At 39.1% G+C, this 19,573-nt stretch overlaps 1 protein-coding gene across 10 annotated transcripts in view; it reads right to left on the reverse strand.

Annotated features, from left to right (window-relative positions):
* The window catches only part of ANKRD44 (ankyrin repeat domain 44), a 329,152-nt gene that overhangs the window by 117,941 nt on the left and 191,638 nt on the right, over window positions 1-19,573 (reverse strand). For all 10 annotated transcript variants that reach the window (XM_086719206.1, XM_086719211.1, XM_086719205.1 and 7 more), the window contains exons 8-10: window positions 18,745-18,957; window positions 10,398-10,476; window positions 3,183-3,297 (exon numbers count right to left, since the gene is read on the reverse strand). In XM_086719206.1, the coding sequence (XP_086575332.1) occupies window positions 3,183-3,297; window positions 10,398-10,476; window positions 18,745-18,957 (407 nt within the window). The remainder of the gene's footprint in view (window positions 1-3,182; window positions 3,298-10,397; window positions 10,477-18,744; window positions 18,958-19,573) is intronic.

The raw sequence follows: 19,573 nt of genomic DNA on the forward strand, positions 1-19,573 counted from the left end.
CTCAAGTGATTTCTCTCCCCATGCACTACACACACACACACACACACACACACACACACACACCACAACACACATGATTGCAGGCTAATGAACCACAGTTTGCTGCAGGAGGCCTTCTGGTTTTGTTTTGTTTTTTAAGTTTATTTCTTTTGAGAGAGGCAGAGACAGCCCAAGCGGGGCTGGGGCAGACAGAGAGGGAGAGAGAGAGAATCTCAAGCAGGCTCTGCACTGTTAGCACAGAGCCGGATGCAGCGCTCGAACTTAGGAACCGTGAGATCATGACCTGAGCTGAAGCCAAGAGTCAGACGCTTAACCAACTGAGCCACCCAGGACCCCCCACTGCAGGGAGCGTTCTTATCCCCAGATATCCCCTATGACAAAAGCAGATGTGGCTCTTTGAAGCTGGGACAATGTTTGCCTCAGTGGCATCCCCAGGACACAGCACAGTCAATGGAAGGAAAGTCTACTTGAACAACAATGCCATCTCTAAGGCACTTTAGCCACATGGTGTGTGTTTGCATAAAGTGAAGGCAAAATCATTACCCAGAAATGAACTTTGGGCTTATTGAGTAAATGTATTTTGGGAAATTTTAAGTAAGTAGTGGGCCCCATTTATCCCTCATGTGGATCCAAATCTGAAAGAAAATCAGAAAATCAGAAAATCATGGTTGTTTGGTTAAAACTCCCCAAGTAACCCTAAGTTGAAACAAAAGTACCACTGAAAATATTAACATATCACAGGTGAAGTGCATGTGTCTAGTCTACTTCTGCTTAATGAACACTGAGCATTTACAGTCTCTGGCTTTGGGGAGCCATGATCTGGTTCAGGACTCAGAATCTGGTAAGAGCACTCTTTCCACAAGACTGAACTGTTTCTTTTAGCTTGCAATATCCCAGTCAAAAAGGTCCTTTATTCTGAAAGGAGACAGCCCACTGCTCTTACTATTTGTCAGCATGTCCCTCTCTTTCCACCCCCCGCAGCCTCGCCCTGAGCCCAAGCCCTCGTCTTTTCCTCCCTGGACATTTGCAAGAGACTGCCACGTGTTTCTGGTCTGGACCACCTCTTGCACGTCCGGGCTATTGTCAGAGTGATCTTTCTCACATACAAATGGGATCATTAGACACAAACGTCCCTACATCCACTTAGACTTCTTTAACAGTTTCCGAATGCCTCAGAACAGAATCCAACTCCTTAGTGGGACATGCAAGGTCCTTCAAGATGTGGCTCTTCTGCCTTTGCACCTAATTTCTTTCCATTCCTCCACACACCTCAGATAAGCCAAGCATGGAATCTGCTTTCAACACATGCACATGCTTGTGCTTTTGTAAATACTGTTCCCTCTCCCTGGAATGGCCTTTCTTGCTTTCCCTCTATCTTTTAACCTCACACAGTTTTGTTCTCCTGGCAAACACCTATCCATCCTTCCTTTTGCTGAAATGCCCCCTCTTTTGTGAAACCCACAGAGTCAGCGTCTCCCTGCCTATTCCCATAGCATGGTGCAAACCTCATAATACCGTAGTCATCTGCTCTAGATCTTATTCCCACCACTGGACTGGGGTCCCAGAAGGTCTCTGGAACCCACTGATGCCTTCCATGGACTATTTAAATTTCAGCTCATCCTCAAGCAAGATTTTCAATTCTGTTGCACAACACTTGGCAGATAAAATGGAATTCCTTACGTTACACTGTCCTTATATCGTTTTCCTGAACATCTAGTTTTTCTTTCCCACAGTCTCTGTGATCAAAGCTATACTCTTCATTCAGTCATTTAAAAAAAATTTTTTTTTCAACGTTTATTTATTTTTGGGACAGAGAGAGACAGAGCATGAACGGGGGAGGGGCAGAGAGAGAGGGAGACACAGAATCGGAAACAGGCTCCAGGCTCTGAGCCATCAGCCCAGAGCGGACCGCGAGATCGTGACCTGGCTGAAGTCGGACGCTTAACCGACTGCGCCACCCAGGCGCCCCCATTCAGTCATTTAAAACTCTCTTTAATTTGGTTCTACTACATATCATTAAGTAATAAAACAAAAAACAGTTACTGATAGCTTCCTATGTGCTAGGCACTCTTCAAAGAGCTTTTAACATGGATTATCTTGTTTGATAATGTTAGCAGATATATTTATGTAACTCATACAGATATTAACCTATAGCAGAGAGATTTACTAATAATTATGTCCTTTAATCCTCATAACAAGCCCATGGGCAAGTACTATTATTACTTCCATTTTTGAAATGAGGAAACCAAAGCACAGAGACTTAAGACATTGCCTTAAGCAATGGCTCAAGGTCACACAGTTCATACGCAAGGTAGCTTGGACTGGAGCCACGTAGTGCCCGTGAAAACCTGGGCTCCCTTGCAACATGATTACAACTTCAGGGCAGAGAATCGTGGAACTGTACTCTTGTGACTCTCGTTCCTGCTTTCCTCCCTGCTCAGGATGTCTGCTGCCTTCTGCTCTACCCAAATCATTGTGATCCTTCAAAGCCTACCTAAAACTCACATTCTGCTTAAAGGCTTTTCTGAAAACTTTGGCCACCTTTGAACTCTTTCCTTCATGGCTACACTCTATGGTATATATTGTCTGCACCAAACATTTTGCCACTTAAGTCCTGCTTCATATAACTTTATTATATACTATCTTGCATGGTTCTTTGTCTTAAGAGGCCCTTGGGCCTCCAACAAAATTATGAGCTCCTTGAAGGTACCAGCCAGGTGACTTATTTCTGAAATTTCCCATCGCACCCCACATTGTGACAGACTTATACAGCTGCTTTGTATATTCTTCTTGAATTGAAATGTAAAATGAAGTCAGGTCCCCCTTCCCAATGTAGCAGATTGACTCAACTGTACCCCATAATTATATCATTAAAACCAAGCAATCACCCTGAATAAAATTTGAATTTGTCCAATTATGTTTTAGCTTTCTGCTTAACTAACAATAAACATTGGGAAGAACAGAATATTAGAAAGTAGAGTTAGGAATAGAGTTCAAGTCCTCTTGGTTAAAACCACTGATGTAGCTGAAAATAAAATTGGCCCTTCCTTGCATCCATCATTTAAAGTCCCTTAATTCAGTTTAAATTTAATTTGTATTTAGCACAATGGTACAGATCCACCTTAACCTAGATAAATGGAAATGATCTACTGCATGGCAGAATCCCTTTTGCAGTAACCTACTTGGCTGTGTCAGCTCCGCTGGTTATTAAGGTGTTAATCAAAAGCTCATGACCGTATCTTGCAGCCACATGGAGAGGAGTGTTGCCATCCTTATCCACACAGTCAATTTCACCTCCTGAAAGAGATGTTTTAAAACAGGATAACATAAGGATTCAGGTTGATTCAGACACTACATTCTGTGCTAGTCACTCCTGTTGTCCAAATGTTGATTTCTCTTCCCCTCTGTATACATCTCTATTCTGAAGTATAAGAATGTCTTTACAGGGATCAGGTCACCATCTAAAGTAGTAGTGTTATTAAATCTACGTAGAGGGAAGTCTATTAGAAATGCTCTGGAAGAGTCTTTCCATATTGTCTTATTTAAAGCTCTAAAATCCAGGGGCACCTGGGTGGCTCAGTCAGTTGAGCGTCCGACTTCCGCTCAGGTCATGATCTCACAGTTTATGGGTTCAAGCCCTGTGTCGGGCTCTGTGCTGACAGCTTGGAGCCTGGAGCATGCTTTAGATTCTGTGTCTCCCTCTTTCTCTGTCCCTCCCCCACTCATGCTCTGTCTCTCTGACTTTCAAAAATAAATAAACAAAAAAATTTTAAAGATCTAAAAACTTAACAACTGAATTCCTGCTTTGAAGGAACAGTGTAATCAAATTCCATAAAATGTAATTCTGAAGATACATTCCATTTTACTTTTACCTGCTGGATTAAAAACTTTACATTAAAACTTTATAAAACTTTTATAAAAACTTTATATTAAAGCATATGAACCAAAGAGAATAGAAAGTTCAGGAAAATATTTTACGTAGTTTGAGTATTTGGTTTAAAACATGATGAGTAAAATGAATAAATGCATAAACTATGGAATGAAAATGTCTACATTTATAAAAACTATCACATTAATCACCAATAGTCCCTTTAATAATACAGTATTTTCATTTATTTTATTTTGTCTTCTTTTCCCCCAGCTTTTTGTTTTACTACATTTCATTCTTTCTCTCCCCTTTTCATAAATATATATGTAAATACAGTCAGTCTATCTATTCATTTATTTGAGGAACCATTTTAAAATAGTTAGACATTGTAACATTTCACTCCTGAGAACAAAGACATTCTCCTACACAACTACAATTCTATTAGTATACTTAAGAAATTTAATGTTGATATCACAATCTTATGTAACATACAACATATTCCAATCTCTCCAGTTATCCTCAAAATGCGTATTATAGCTGTTATTTTTTTTAAGTCCGGGATCCAATAAAAGATTCTACTACCATTTGGTCGTCATGTCCCTCTAGTTTCCTTTAATCTAAAACAATCCTCCTGCCATTCATTCATTCATTCATCTCCTATGTCATTGATATCTTTGGACGCCAAGCCAGGAATTGTGTGGAATATCCTGCATTCTGGAGTTGTCTGATTATTTCCTCGATTAGATTCAGGCTGAATTTTTGGCAAGAACACCCCAGAGTTGATGTGCCCTTCCCATTGCATCTCCACAGCACACATATAAGGTCAGGATATTCAACTAGATGATGCAAATTTTGATTATGTGATGCGCACAGTTTCAGTTTGGAAAGATGAAAAAGTTCTAGAAATGGACAGTGGTGTTGGTTACGCAAAATGTGAATGTAGTTAGCACCACTGAACTGTACAGTTAAAAATAGTTAAAATGGTAGATTTTTATGTTATATATATTTTAACACAATAAAAAAAAGGGGGGGGCTTGATTACTTGGTTAAGGTGACACCCACCAGAACTCTCCACCGCAAAATGTCTTTTCCCCTTTGTAATTAACGAGCAATTTGTGGGTGGTACTTCAAGACTGTGCAAATATCCTATTTCCCAACAAAGTTTCCTGCGAGGATTTTAACATAAACAGGGAGTACTTTGTTCAAAAGTTACCTGAATTCTTTATTGTGGATGCTTATATTATCAACTTGATACATAGTTCATTGGATTCTGTCTGTTTCCGAAAATTTTACCAGCTTTTGATTTAATTTTACCAACATGTAAAACATTCAAAGGTCAAAATTATATTCTTTAAAAGCCTCACTCTGATTTCCATCCCTTCCACTTCATTCTCAACCACATCCTGCACTAATCATTTCCATTAGTTTTGGTTTATGCTTTCTTTGTTTCTCTTGGCAAAAATAAACACACAGACTCTTTATACCTTGCTTTTTTAAAACTTAACAATATACCCTGAAAACCTCCTAAATATACTTTTACAAATCACTTCTTGGAGGTCTTCCTCATTTTTATACAGCCTTATTGTTTTCCATTGCATGGATATACTACTTATCCTAGTAGGGTGGGCATTTAGGTAGTAAATATCATTTTTCTATTATCAGGAATGCTGCAGTGAATAAACTCATGCATATGTTGTTTCCTATTTGTGGGGTGAATCTTCAGGGTAAATTCCTAGAAAGGGAGTTTCTCGGTCAAAGAAAGAACTGTGTAGTTTTGTTCAATTTTGCCATATTTCTTCCTTCAGGTGCTGTGCCATTTTACTGTTCACACGAACCACGTATGAGAGTGCCTTTTCCCCACAGCCTAATCAAGCCTTTGAATACCTGCCATGTGATGGAGGGAAGTACTATCTCAGTGTAGTCTTCATTTGCATTTCTCATAATAAGAAAAGTTGAGCATCTTTTCCTATACTGAAGGACTATTTATCTTTTTCCATGAACTATTTATTCATGGCTTTTGACCATTTTTCTAAGTGTGTGTGTGTACGTGTATAGTTTTTTTTACTCCTTGATTTTCAAGGACTCTTAAAATACGTAGGAGATTCACCATTTACCAGTAATACGTATTACAAATATTTTCACCCTAGATTTTCATTTTTCTTTGTTTTTCACTCTGAATTTTTGGAATTCATGTCTTTTCTATTATACTATTTAGATTTTGCATTGAGGTTAGAAAGGTTTTCCCCATATCCTGACAATAAACCGACACAGGTGAAACTATTTGCAATACTGTCTCCACAGATACCTCAGAGCAATCCAGGGCCCATGTATCTAAGAACTGCCTGCAGTGGTTGCCTGAAAGATCCCCCCCGCCCCCACCAGCCCCCAGAGCTGATCCAGGGAGATGAGAGAGGCAGATTCCCAGACTCCAGAGAAACCTTTGCTCTGGACAAATACTGCATCACTCCATGTCCTTCCCAGCCAAGAGGCACCAAACCTTTCTTAAGAAGTGTTACAGCCTCCGTGTTTATAGCCCCAAATATGTCCAATATTGGGTAGGGAAAGAAAAGAGTGAAAAATATTGGAAAAGGTAAGGGGCTGAGTTGATAAATTTCTTCCTGTTGTTACTACCATTTTATAAGTCAATTTAAAACTATAAACATATATTTAATTACTTTCCACATATGCATTTGTTGTCATTTAAAATATATTTCAGAAAAACATCTTAACTAGTGGAAAAATAAAGATTGTATTTGTTATTCAGAAATATGTTTTATATTAAAGTAGGACCTCTAGATGAATGAATTTCTATTTTACAGTTATTCCCCAAACCTTTCCATTTTCACCTGAAAATCTTTAAGATTTGCCTGGATTGTAAATTAAATACCTTTACAATTCATTTGATGGTTGCAAGTTAAATGCCGGTAATTGATTACTGATAATTAGTGAGGAAAATAAACATCCGTGAATTTAGAAGTATGCCAAGCATGTCAGAAAGGATAATTTATGCAGCATTATCTAAACATTCCTTTGAAGTTAGTTTTTCCTGCATAAATAAAAAGAATGGTCATCTTATTAAATTGCCTCAAAAGTATTGTGAGCCAAAAGGTCAAAAATCTCACAATGAATCATCCTAACCTATCACTTGACTCTTCCTTTTTAAACTCTATTTTTAAAGCTTCCATGAAGCAAACATCACATTTGAACTCTTGTAACCTGCTGCACAGCATCTGAGGCAGCTGCCTAGTGCAAATGGCTGGATCACATGCCTCCCAGTATCACACAGTGTCACACAGTGGCTGGGGCAACATACCTTCAGACAACAAACAACGTGATTGAACCTCAGAGGTAGTCCACTACCACCTATAAAAATAAAAGAGGGGTGTGTGTGTGTGTGTGTGTGTGTGTGTGTGTTTTCTGTTTGTTTCTCTTTTTGTTCTTTTTTCACAACTGTCTCACCAATGCTGAATGATCCTGGAAAAACAAAGTTATGAAGAACTAATAACTCTTGACTAGAGAATAGTCAGGGAAGTAGAGAAATGCCGTACAAAGTCCAAACACCAGGGTGATGTAACAAAACAAATAAATAAACACAAAGAATGTTCCTCAGGAGTATGCTCAGTTGGTTTAGGGAGCCAACTGATGTCCCCACGTGGGACCAGCATTCCGAGTCCGGTTGTGCAGTGACCCATTCTGGAGGACAGACACCAGGTCCGGGGGTGTGAGCCTCTGGATTTTTCCCAGAAGGAAGCCAGCAAACAGAAGGAAAGAAAAGACCTTCCTATTCTTCTCCCTAAGGGCATTTTTGAAAATGTCAGATGGAAGAACTCACAGTTCTCAGATGTGTAATGAATGCAAAGAATTGTCAGCTGACAGAAGAGAATGGCAAATCATCCTTCCACAGGGACGACTCTACTCCAGATATGTGACTCTTAGAGTAAATAATTCAAGTTAAAAAATTTTTTTTTAAATATGTCACTGTGCGGGGCACCTGGGTGGCTCAGTCGGTTAAGCGACCAACTTCAGCTCAGGTCATGATCTCATGGTTTGTGAGTTCGAGCCCTGCGTCGGGCTCTGCCACTGACAGCTCAAAGCCTGGAGCCCATTTCAGATTCTGTGTCTCCCTCTCTCTCTGCCCCTCCCCCACTCACGCTCTGTCTCTCTTTCCTTCAAAAATAAATAAACATTAAAAAATTAAAAAAAAATATGCCACCATGCATCCAGAGATGCATTTGTAAGTGTAGTGCTTGAGAGTTCGGTCTCTGATGTTAGACTGGCTGTGTTCCAATCCCTGTTCCTCGTCAAACCTGCCATGTATCCTGACAGAAGTGACAACCTCCATGCCTCAGTTTCCCCATCTTTGAAATGAGGATGACAACAGCACCTCTTTCTCATGGGGTGGTTGAAAGGATTTATGTGGAGTGCTTACTCAAGCACCTGGCAGTGTGAACACTTAATGAACATTAGCTGTATCATTGTATATAATGGGCTATGTATTATTGCCACCATATCTTCATCATTTCAGGCCCCTGGACCCCACCCAACTCACAAGTAAGATTCCAGGCCAGCCAAGAATGAGGCTCTGAACAAGCTCCTTGATCATAGAGGACAAGAGGTGGGTTCTCTTTCAGGTCTCATCGCAACTCAAAAATCTAGCAACAATGTCTGGAGAAGGCATGGAAGTCTTTCAAGTCCACTGGAATGGCTTTTGGAGAGGTCAAAACAGCCAGCAACACCCCCAAACTGCTGTCAGCACACTAACGTTACACAGGGAGATGCGTCATGGGCTTGATATAAAGGAGATGGTCAGTATGGTCTGGCCACAGGGAAGGACCTGTAGGAAGGCAGTACGCACAAAGAGAAAACTTACTCTCTCTTTGATCTGATCACTGGTTCTTGAATATGCTTTAACAGGAAGCAAAGTTTTTATACCAAAGAAGTAAGGCCTATTGATTAAATTCAGACTAAATTTTATTTTTTAAGTTTATTTATTTATTTTGAGAGGTGGGATCAGAAACGAGAGAGGGAGAAAGAGAATCCCAAGCAGTCTCTGTACTGTCAGCACAGAGCTCAATGTGGGCTCAATCTCATGAACTGCAGGATCATGACCTGAGCCAAAATCACGAGTTGGACACTTAACCAATTGAGCCACCCAGGCACCCCAAATTCACACTAAATTTTAAAAAATGGATCCAAAAATCACCCTGGTTTTATTTATTTTTAAGGCAGTGGACACTATTTCTGAAAAAACAGTTGAGAAACATGTGTGATGAAGAAAGTGTGAGAATAAGAGTTTCGAGGGTCACTCCCCACCTCCCCTTGTTACATCAAGCAAAACAAAACAACTAATGTGGCCCTTTCAATAAACTGAATGTCAAAGACATACCTCATATTTCAAATTAGAATTAATGGGTGCTATGCAACTAATTTTCATTTTATCTTCCTTTGTTCACTGGAAACCTGTCAGGGTTTATTTTTCCCTATAGTTACACTGAAATGCTTATAAATTTCCTTCACTCTGCTGCAGATATTTTGCTTCCTAAGCATAATTTTCCTGGCTGATCTTCCATCCAAATGTCAAATGACTTTTTGGTTTTACGACTTCGGTATCTAAGATATAACACAGTACCACTAACAATTCATCCAAAGCTTTTAAAGATGAGAAAAAGACAGGTCCAAGAAGTTGACTAATGCCAAAACTTTAAAAAGTACAAACGTGGGTCAACTAAAGATAGTTTAGGAACTGCTGAACTTACCTGGAATGTCAGCATAAATTTTGCACTAAACCTGTTTTTTTTTTTTTTTTTTTTTTTTATTGTGTCTAAGATTTGCTAAGAAAGCAGTAGTTCTACTGTGGTCAAGGTCAATCCACTCACAGATGCTGGCCACAACCCATAATACTATTATAAACCATAATGTGAAGTGATACTCCCTAGTACTTTGGCTACAGAGACAACCCAGTGGTTTAAGTACACCTTTCCAAGTGAGCCTGGAAAATTACTAGGTTACGTGACTTTCCAAGGTTTCTATCAAGCCTGTGACTTTATCATCCTTTATATCAGGCACTTAATTGCTTTTCCTCTGAGTCATCTCATTTTTCCTACCTTTGTCCAAGTAGCTTAAAGAGGTTTAACTTAGCAAACTATGGTGAATTCTAAAAGTTAAAAATAATACGATTTGCTGCTAGAAAATGTATGATAGTCATTTGTATTAGATTCTGAGTGAAGAATGCAGGACCTTGAGCCCATACAAGGACATCATTTCCAGTTTCGAAACTCATATGTTCTTTGACTGACTGGGAATTAACTGAGAAATAGTGGCTTTATGTTCTTGCTCCTAAGCTGGATGGGGATGATATGTCTGATAAAGAGCTTTTAGCAAAGTGCATCAAAGGACGGTGTAAATCTAAGCTTCATAAAATAGACCATTATCTAAAACAGAGCATCATCTTTCATGTCCAGATAACTGACAGACAAGCTCAGATCAGGACACTGTTCAAAAAACAACACTGCGGAAGAATCTCTCTTACCATTCTGAATGAGAGTTTGTGACCGTGTGAACCTTCCATGGACAGCTGTCATGTGCAGTGGACTTTTGCCATCTTTACTCTAAAAAATGAGGGTGAGAGAAACAGTTGATCAGTGACACCAATCTGAAACATCCCTATGAATACTACTGCCAATGCCTTGAAAAAACCAATTTAATTTTTTTTAAATATGATAAAAAATTATAAGAAGCCAATGATAATTTTGAAAGCAAAAGGTAAAATATATATGAAGCCTCAAGTGACTGCATAACATTGCATTTTATTTATTTTCTTAAAGTTTTATTTATTTTTTGAGAGAGAGAGAGAGAGAGAGTGAGCACGTGCCTACAAGTCGGGGAGGGACCTAGAGGGAGGGAGGGGACAGATGATCTGAAGTAGGCTCTGCACGTACAGCCCAATGTGGGGCTTGCACTCACAAACTGTGAGATCGTAACCTGAGCTGAAGGCAGATGGTGAATGGACTGAGCCACCCAGGCGCCCCAAGAAGTGAAAATTATTTTAGAGAGGAAATGTGAAATGTCTAGTTACACTGATAATTTTTAAACTATCCTGTTTCAAACCGAAACAATCATCCAAAATGTTTTTTTCCTCTCCTGTGATTTACTGATGAAGACGGTTTCCTCAAAGGTGGTTTTTTTTTTCAACTTTTGTCAAAAGTACATGAGAAAAGACAAATGATGTGTTAACTGGCTTGGCCCTGTTTGACCTAACGTTGACTATGCTGCTATAAATGACTGTAACTCTCAAAACAGACTTGGAACCCTCCACCATTTCCTATACTCGAATTCCATAGCACAACTTTTTATTGTTCCAAAACAGAAATGCATGCTTCATTTAACTCATTAGAAATCACAGGATTACAACATGCAATGGTTTAACAAATTGCCATTTTAATGATCACCTGGAAAGGTGCTGAATTTACACATGTCTTTATTATTCAAGATATAAATGATAGAACTCCTGGACGGAGATTAAGCAAAAAACATGAAAAATGTACAAAAATCTATATAGTGATCATTATTATGCCAAATACCAAAGTCCTACATATTTATTAAGAAATAGCCATTTATAGGAATTCATCTGAAAATAATAACACCAAAAAGAAAATATTAAGTATCCCCAAAGGACAGAATGTATCCTTTCATTCAGGTATTGTTAACAAAAAAAAAAAAAAAAAAAAAAGAAGAGAAAGAAATACATGTACTTCATTTTTCTAAGTCTCAGGAGGAACATTTTCCAAAGTCTGAGGTTAAATATGAGATGTCAAAAATGCAAATTCATTTTTGAAATGAAACCCATATACCTGTGCTTTAAAATGCACTGTTGGTAGGAATGCAAATTGGTGCAGCCACTGTGGAAAACAGTATGGAGGTTCCTCAAAAACTTAAAAACAGAAATACCACATGATCTAGTAATTCCACTATGGGGTATCTACCTAAAGAAAATGAAAACACTAATTTAAAAAGATATATGCACCCCTACTTTTACTACAGCATTATTTACAATAGCCAAGATATGGAGACAACATAATTGTCCATCAACAGATGAATGGATAAGGAAAATGTGGTACATACACACACACACACACACACACACACACACACACACAGAGGAATATTATGCAGCCATAAAAAGGCTTTAGACTGTGGGCTGGAATAGCTTATAAAAACCACAAGGGTTTAACAGAAGAATTTTTATTATGTCCTAAAAGTCCATCCCTTAGGAAGTAAGAAAGGAGTTATGCACACTCTGTGCCAAGGAAAGAGTTAATCAGAGCAGTAAGTGCATCAGTTGAAAAATCATCTTTACAGTGAAAAGTCAACAGGAAGATGGGAGAAAAATAGGATCCTTATATGATTATAAGCTGAGTCAGAAAAGATTAAGAAAGGAAGATGGAAGTAAGCTTGAGTCTTTACTGAAATGATATTTTTAGAGGAAAAGGATCAGCAACCAAGAGAATAAGGACACAATTGCAGAAATTGCAGAGTTGACATTAACTTGTCCCTAGGTGGTGCTATTTCTTTAAATTTTGCTCCAATATTTTCTCTTAAATTTAATTGAAAACATAACTAACTAGCATTTAGTTAAATATATATAAAACCATAAATATTTCAGTGTTTAGATAATATCTTTATAAATATTTAGCTAAGAACTTTTCTGCGTCTAGAAAATAGCTTAAAGGCTGCTAACTACCTAAACTGCAGCCAGAGAACCAAAGCAGAAATAACTGGTTTCTGTATCTTGCCATTGACAATGCTGGTTCCATTTCAGGGACAGAAAACACTGCACCCTTTTCTCCCATGGAGTGGTTGTGCATTTGGTAAGGGGACAAATAAATAGGGCAACCAAATTTTCATAAAATACAAACGACAGCTATATCAGATCAATCTTTGCCTGGGTTCATCAACCACTGAGTCCAGTCCTTAGCTGATTTTTCCCCCTTAGGGATATGGTGGCCGGAGGTGGGGCCAGGAAGCATTGAGAGAATCATGGCAGCCATTTGGGAACAATTATGTTTATATGGCATGGATGTAAAGGGAACTTGCTATTTCAAAAAGCCATTGGAAACTAATGAAGGTCCAATCGATAATACTTTTTATTTAGTCTTTACAAGTTAGAACTCAGGACACTCAGGTTGAGACTAGGGATCCTACTGAGTTTCATTATCTGCCTGAGATATCTGTCACACTGGGTGTTTGTTGTTACTGCTGCTGTTTTAAGAACTTCAGAGAAGGATAAAACATTCTTTGCATTCTCAAAAGAGAGGATATGTTCAGTTCTTCCATTTATTCAAATCTCTGCTTTTATAAGATTTTTTCTTAATTCCTAGTCTCTTTCCTATTTCTAGACTCATTTCCCCATTGTAGTTAGTGCTTGGAAAATTCTGTTATTTTGAGAATTTTTAAAAATTAAGCCAGAAGCCCTTCTATTGATGTAGGCATGGTTCAGCCACTCTCACGAAGAAAAACTAATAAAGATAAAGAATATTTTATAAACATTAGTACTCTTCCAGGACAGAATGAAATATCCTTCACTAAATGGGGTATCTCAATTTCCTTGACCACCATTCTCCTGAGAAATCCTTTCATTGCTTTCACTTTGAATGCCTTCTTTCCTCATCCTCCAACATCCCCCAAACCCTCCCTAAACCCAGACATTCTTACTACCCAGGAACTTGAAGGCATTGTGTTGTCTGTGGCACATGTCTCCTGGAGTCACAGAGCTCAATGGTCCTACTGGAAGGCAATAGAGCATCTAGAAGATAACATTAAGGTCAGCCTGCAAGGGTTAGGGGGAATGTGTCAGAAGCGCAAAAGGGCTTCCTAATTCAATGGAAGAGTAATATAAAACCCTAATTTGCAAAAAGCCGTACGTAGTCCAATTTTTTAAATGGTTCTAAGAGCCAGAGATGGTACATGGTTAGTCCTCATCCATTTCTCTCTTTTTTCCTCACATCCTCTCCAAAGTCGTCATGTCCTTATCACTGCTTTCTTTCTCTTGCCTGTCCCATTTCGCCTTTAACCTCTGCTGTGCAACTCATTCTATAATTCAGACCTGGTACATATATAGAAGGGAGCTGGTTCACTTCAATAGATGTGTGATGGGCTTCAGCTCCAGTGTCTGAGGGCTAAAAAGACTAAGGGCCCACGGATGGAAAAGAATTCAGACCATGGCAGGCTGAATACTAGTCATCTGGAGGCAGGAAACTTGGCAATGGTAATTTCTGAATCTATCTGAGTAGTATTTGGAATAGCTATGTATTTAGTGCCTTCTTTAACATTTCGAATGCTTCCAAAAAGAGCTTTGAGATGCCACAGAATTACAATGTAATGTGTAATGGAGAAGAAAAATTATTTTGTATCTTCTCGGGCTCTTCCTATTTGCAAAATACAAGTGAACCTTCAATGGATTATTGTATAAAGTATTGTGTCTTTATTATTTTATCATAATTAAACCTACACTACAAAGTCAGAGGTAGGGCCATGGTCAATCGAAGCAAAATGAGGGATTGTAAAATGTGTGTAGGACACACATTCTCCTTCCCCTCTCCATCATCTTGTAATTGCTCATGAAGACATCACTCTTAGTACTTTGTAATGATAGAGGAAAACAACGTGAACATGTGCCTGGGTATTGGCCACATTTCAATATGCTATTTCTGTCAAACTCTGGAAGATCTAAACAAATACAAATTGTCTTGGAATCTACAAACACTTTCAAAATCCAGGGAGCACTGTGGTACACAGAGATAACAACTTCAATTAGAAAGCTACCTCCAGAGTCAGACAGAATGACTCTACGGAAATGGGAGACAGATTATGGCTCCAGGGTGAATCCGGAATCATGAAGGAGGATTCAAGAGAAGGAAATCCGATGTAAACAGAGTAGATTGAAGGAGACTGAAGGAGAAGGCTAGATTTGAACCAAAGTCCCACTGACACAGATCAGCTATTACATAAACCTAAGTCTCAGATTTAAAAAAAAAAAAGGGTATTTCCATATTGTATTGATGATTAGCAGTGTACAGGAAAAATTAATTCTTTAAATTAAGTGGTCATGCTTTCCAGGCACATTTTATGAGAGAGAAGGCTACCATAAACTGAGACAGCATAGTTAACTGGGAGAAGTAGGGAGGTGTGCCAGAAAGTGGCCTTCTAGCCTTGTTCTCAGGTACACTGAGAGCACCAGTTGGCATGGTTTGAAGAGGGAATAGAGAACATCAGACAGCTCTTTGAATTAATTAACTGAAGGTTGGTGAAGCGAGCTATTTTATTTAACTTCAATAATTTTCCTTTCTTTGGAGAATTCAAGGATTTCCTTCAGATACCAGTATGGCAATACAAGTGTCACAAGTTTTGGGGACAAGAAGTTTGGCCACCTGTAAACCTCCTGCCTTCTCACCACTGTCCTCTGTGACTTCAACGCCATATGATGACTCTTCCCACCTTGGGTTACAGGTCCTCAGTCTCTTTGATGCCCCTTCGTCTCTTACCCCCACCTAGCACCCTGGATTGACTCCACTCAACACTCTCTTCTTCATTTCTGCCTGTTTTCCACCTTCATGAAGACATTATACTCCCCTCCACTTCCTTTCTATCTTCTCCAACTCTTCTTTTTTCATCCCTTTCTCTGGCTCTTCCTCCTCTTCCTGATCCTAAGATCAAAGGGTTTCTGGCATCCTTCATCCTTCCTCTCCTCATGCTGTGATGCACTCTATCCTTGGGTGACCTCAACCTTTTCTCTGAACCTCCACTATCGATCACCTCTGTGTGAATGAGGCAGCCTAATTTTTTTTCTTCTATTTTCTACTGCTCTCCCATGCTGGAGGATCACATTTTCCATTGCTGGTTTTCTCAGACTGTACCAAAGGCTCAAAATCACCTTCTCAAAAACTAAACTTACCAGTTTTACCTCCTAAGCCTACTCTTTCTCCTAACATCCCCCTTAATAACGATAATTGTTTACTGAGTGCTTGCCATGTGGAAGACACTGTTCTAAGTAATTTATGTGAGGTAACTTGTTTGGTCCTCACAGCAGTTCCATGAAGAAGAAGCTACTGTTTCCCCAACTCTACAGATAAACGGACACACAGAGAGGTTGTTTATGATTACATAATTACTGAAAGTCAAGGCTAGGATTGGAATATAGGCAGTCCAGCCTCAGAACTGAACACTTAACTACTATTCTGTATTATCTCTTAACCAGATTTCATTTCTCACATTTGTCTTCAATTCTTCTATCTCCTATCCATCCAAATTTCATTGATTTTCTTTCTGCGAAGCCTCTCTCTTCTGTTGGTTGTCCCAACTCCCCTGGGCTCATTACTTCTTATCTAGACCAGTTTTATTGACTTTCATTTATTCTCTAATTGTCCTCTCTCTAGGTCCACTACACCTGAATTTTCTTTTTATAAAAATGAAAATAGTTTTTTCTCACCTGGATATAAAAATAACACATGCTCATGTATCACAATCAGAAGATTAAAACAAGTATATAAAAAAGAAACTAAAAACCCAAATCATAATTTTGCCTCTCTGCAGTGATATTATATTGGTATATATTCCAAATATTTTTCTCTTTTTATTCATATACACAGACACATACTTTTTTAAATTAAAAAATTAGATATTTAGTTACTGCATATTAATTTTTTCACTGATAACACTAGGTATTACAAGTCTTGTTCACATTTGCCAATCTTTTTTTCTTTTACTTTTTTCCTTTCTTTTCATATTTGCCAATCTTAAAGGCAAATATACCTGTGTGTTAGTTTGCATTTTTCTAGTTACTAATGATACTGAATATTTTTCATAGGTTTAATGGATATTGTATTATCAGTCTTGTGATTGGCCTTTGCCCAGATTTTATAGAAGATTTTCAGACTTTTTTTTTTTTTTTTATGTTTATTCATTTTGGAGAGAGAGAGAGTAAGCAGGGGAGGGGCAGAGAGAGAGGGAGACACAGAATCTGAAGCAGGCTCCAATCTCTGAGCTGTCAGCACAGAGCCTGATGTGGGGCTCGAAACCACAAACTGTGATCGTGACCTGAGCCAAAGTCAGATGCTTAACGAATGAGCCACCCAGGTACCCAATCAGACTTTTTCTTATTGATTTTTATGAGCTCTTTATATATTAAATGTGTTAACATTTTGTTTATCATGTGTATTACAGAAAAAATTCTTTTGAGTTGTTCCTCTTTCAATTTAGTTTATGTCTGCGTTTTTTTGTTTTGTTTTGTTTTGTTTTGTTTTTTGGGGGTTTGTTTTGTTTTGCCATATAAACATTTAAAAATTTTATGTAGTCATATATACAATTTTTTCTCTGGTGTTCTGTGGCCAGATTACTATTTCTAATTGTCAGTTTAGATCACATGACCTCTATAATGAGTATTGGTCCCCACAGCTTATAGAAGCCCAAACCCCTCAGCTAGTTGATAAGCCCTTTCATTGGTCAGGTCACATCTCAGCTTGCTCCTGGGTACTTTCTTTCATACATTTCATTCAAGCACAATAAATCACCATTCTGAAAATTCGTCTCATATTTCCTCACTATTAAAAATTGTAACAAAAAAAGTAAAAAGATTTTAATAGTGAATGGGAAAGGTCATTAAAATAGATTGATCCACGGGCACCTGGCCGGCTCAGTTGGTAGAGCATATGACACTTGATCTTGGGGTTGTGAGTTTGAACTCCAAGTTGGGTAGAGAGATAACTTAAGTAAATAAATCTCAAAAAAATAAAACAGATTGATCCAATATTCTTAAAATTAAATTTCAGGAATGGTAATTTTTCAAAAGCAGAGGCAGAACACATTGGGACCTTGCTTTAAGATTCCTCTGTGCTTGGGATAAGAGAAGCTGAGGATGAGTACAAGGTCACTTGGTACAGGTTAGGATATTCTGCTACAACCTGAATGCATTCAAATGATGTAACCTGGATGGTGAGGGCTGCACGCACAAGTTCCTCTTGGTTACCTGTTATAGTGAGCTAACTACTAACCTAGAGTCTACCCAGAGCTTTTCCTATCCAGAATTCCCAAACCCTTTCATGTGGTTCTCTTTACCTGGAGTGCTCTCTCTCAGATTCTCTCTATCCCTCCTCATATCAACTGATATCAATCTTCTGAGTCTCAGCTCAAAAGCAGGCTCCATTTTTGATCCTCGAGAAATAAGCACTGCTTCTTACAGTTTGCAGCACTCTATTATTTTCTCGAGCCACTCAGCACATTCCTCTCTTGCCTCACGAACACTTGAGCACACTATCTCCTTACCGTACTGTAAATTCCTTGAAGGCAGAGCTCATATCTCATCTTGGAGTACTCCTTCCGAACTAAACAGAGGGCACGAGATGATCTTCAGTAAGTGTGCTGAATAAAGACTATCAGGTCCAGGTCAATGTTACATTACTAAAGCCACTATCTAGGGTTTACTACTGGACAGTGCCTGAGAAACTTTTTGGAGGGCCATGCCAGGGTTAGGAGCAGACCTGAGATCATTGGCTTAGGCTTTCCTTTTGATTCTCAAGCAGTTCTGCCATGTTAGCTCAACATTCACCTCAGTATTAGAAACCAAGCCAAGTCAACATCCCTGAGACCAGTATTTGCTCTAGAACATTCACTAAGCTACCAAAAGCATGTGGCTAGACCCTCAGTGTCTTCCAGCTGGTCCTACCATTTCTGTGGTAACAACACAGCTAAGTTTCTGTAACACACCCACACAGGGCAAGGCTGTTGTTTACTAAAACAGGGCATAATTTACAACAGTTGATTTTGCTCACACAGAGGCTCAACGCAAAGGTATTTAGCCCAGAGAGAGACTGAGAATGTCGTACCTGGATGTTAACATCCGCCCCGTTGTTTACCAATAGTTCAAGACACAAAGCACCGTGTGTGGAGGCAGCAGCGAAATGCAAAGGGGTGAACCCGCTGTTGTTGGGCTGGTTCACGTTAGCACCGTAGTCAGTCAGCTCATTAACTACAGCATCTTGCCCGTTGTAGCAAGCCAGGTGAAGGGCCGTGTTTCCATAGATGTTGATTTCATCAATCTGCAAATGAGTCCAACACAGGATGGGTAAAATCACCAGAGCCACTTTATTGCATTTTCCACAAGAAAGCCTAATGGCTACACTAAGGGAAGTAAACTTCCATCTGCCAACATAATTATTCAGAGCTTTCTCTTGTCCCGGTGTGGTCATCCTGGGAATGCCTGTCATCCCGAGATAAAGACAGCAAAAAGTGAATGTGACAAAAAGTGAACTGGGAGGAAGAGTTGGAGGTTTCAAGTCATGGGGAGAGATTTTTCAGCAAGGGAAGGGATAAAGAGTGAAAGGCAAAACTGCCTCAAAATGGCAGAGAACTGAATCAGGGAAGAAAAGAGCCAAAACTCAACAGAGAACGGGAAAAGAAGGGTTGGGAGATATGCAGGGAGGTGCTGCAGATTCTAAACTAGGAGTTGGGCTCAGAAGCCACTTGGTTTGGCTCTGCCGTCCGACACCTCCCACGGCCACGTCCCAGCTGCAGAGCCAAGAGCTGTCTTAGGGATTTAGCTCAGGGCTCTCTCCTGCTGTCCCAGAACTGCTGCACTGCTGGGTTTCACTATCTCAGTCTCAGCATTGCAACTTGGTTTTCCTTTCCTCCAGGGACAGGGATGTTCCAAAGCCC

Source organism: Puma concolor, chromosome C1, assembly GCF_028749965.1.
Source record: "Puma concolor isolate L17-30 chromosome C1, mPumCon1.1.hap2, whole genome shotgun sequence".
NCBI lineage: Eukaryota > Metazoa > Chordata > Mammalia > Carnivora > Felidae > Puma > Puma concolor.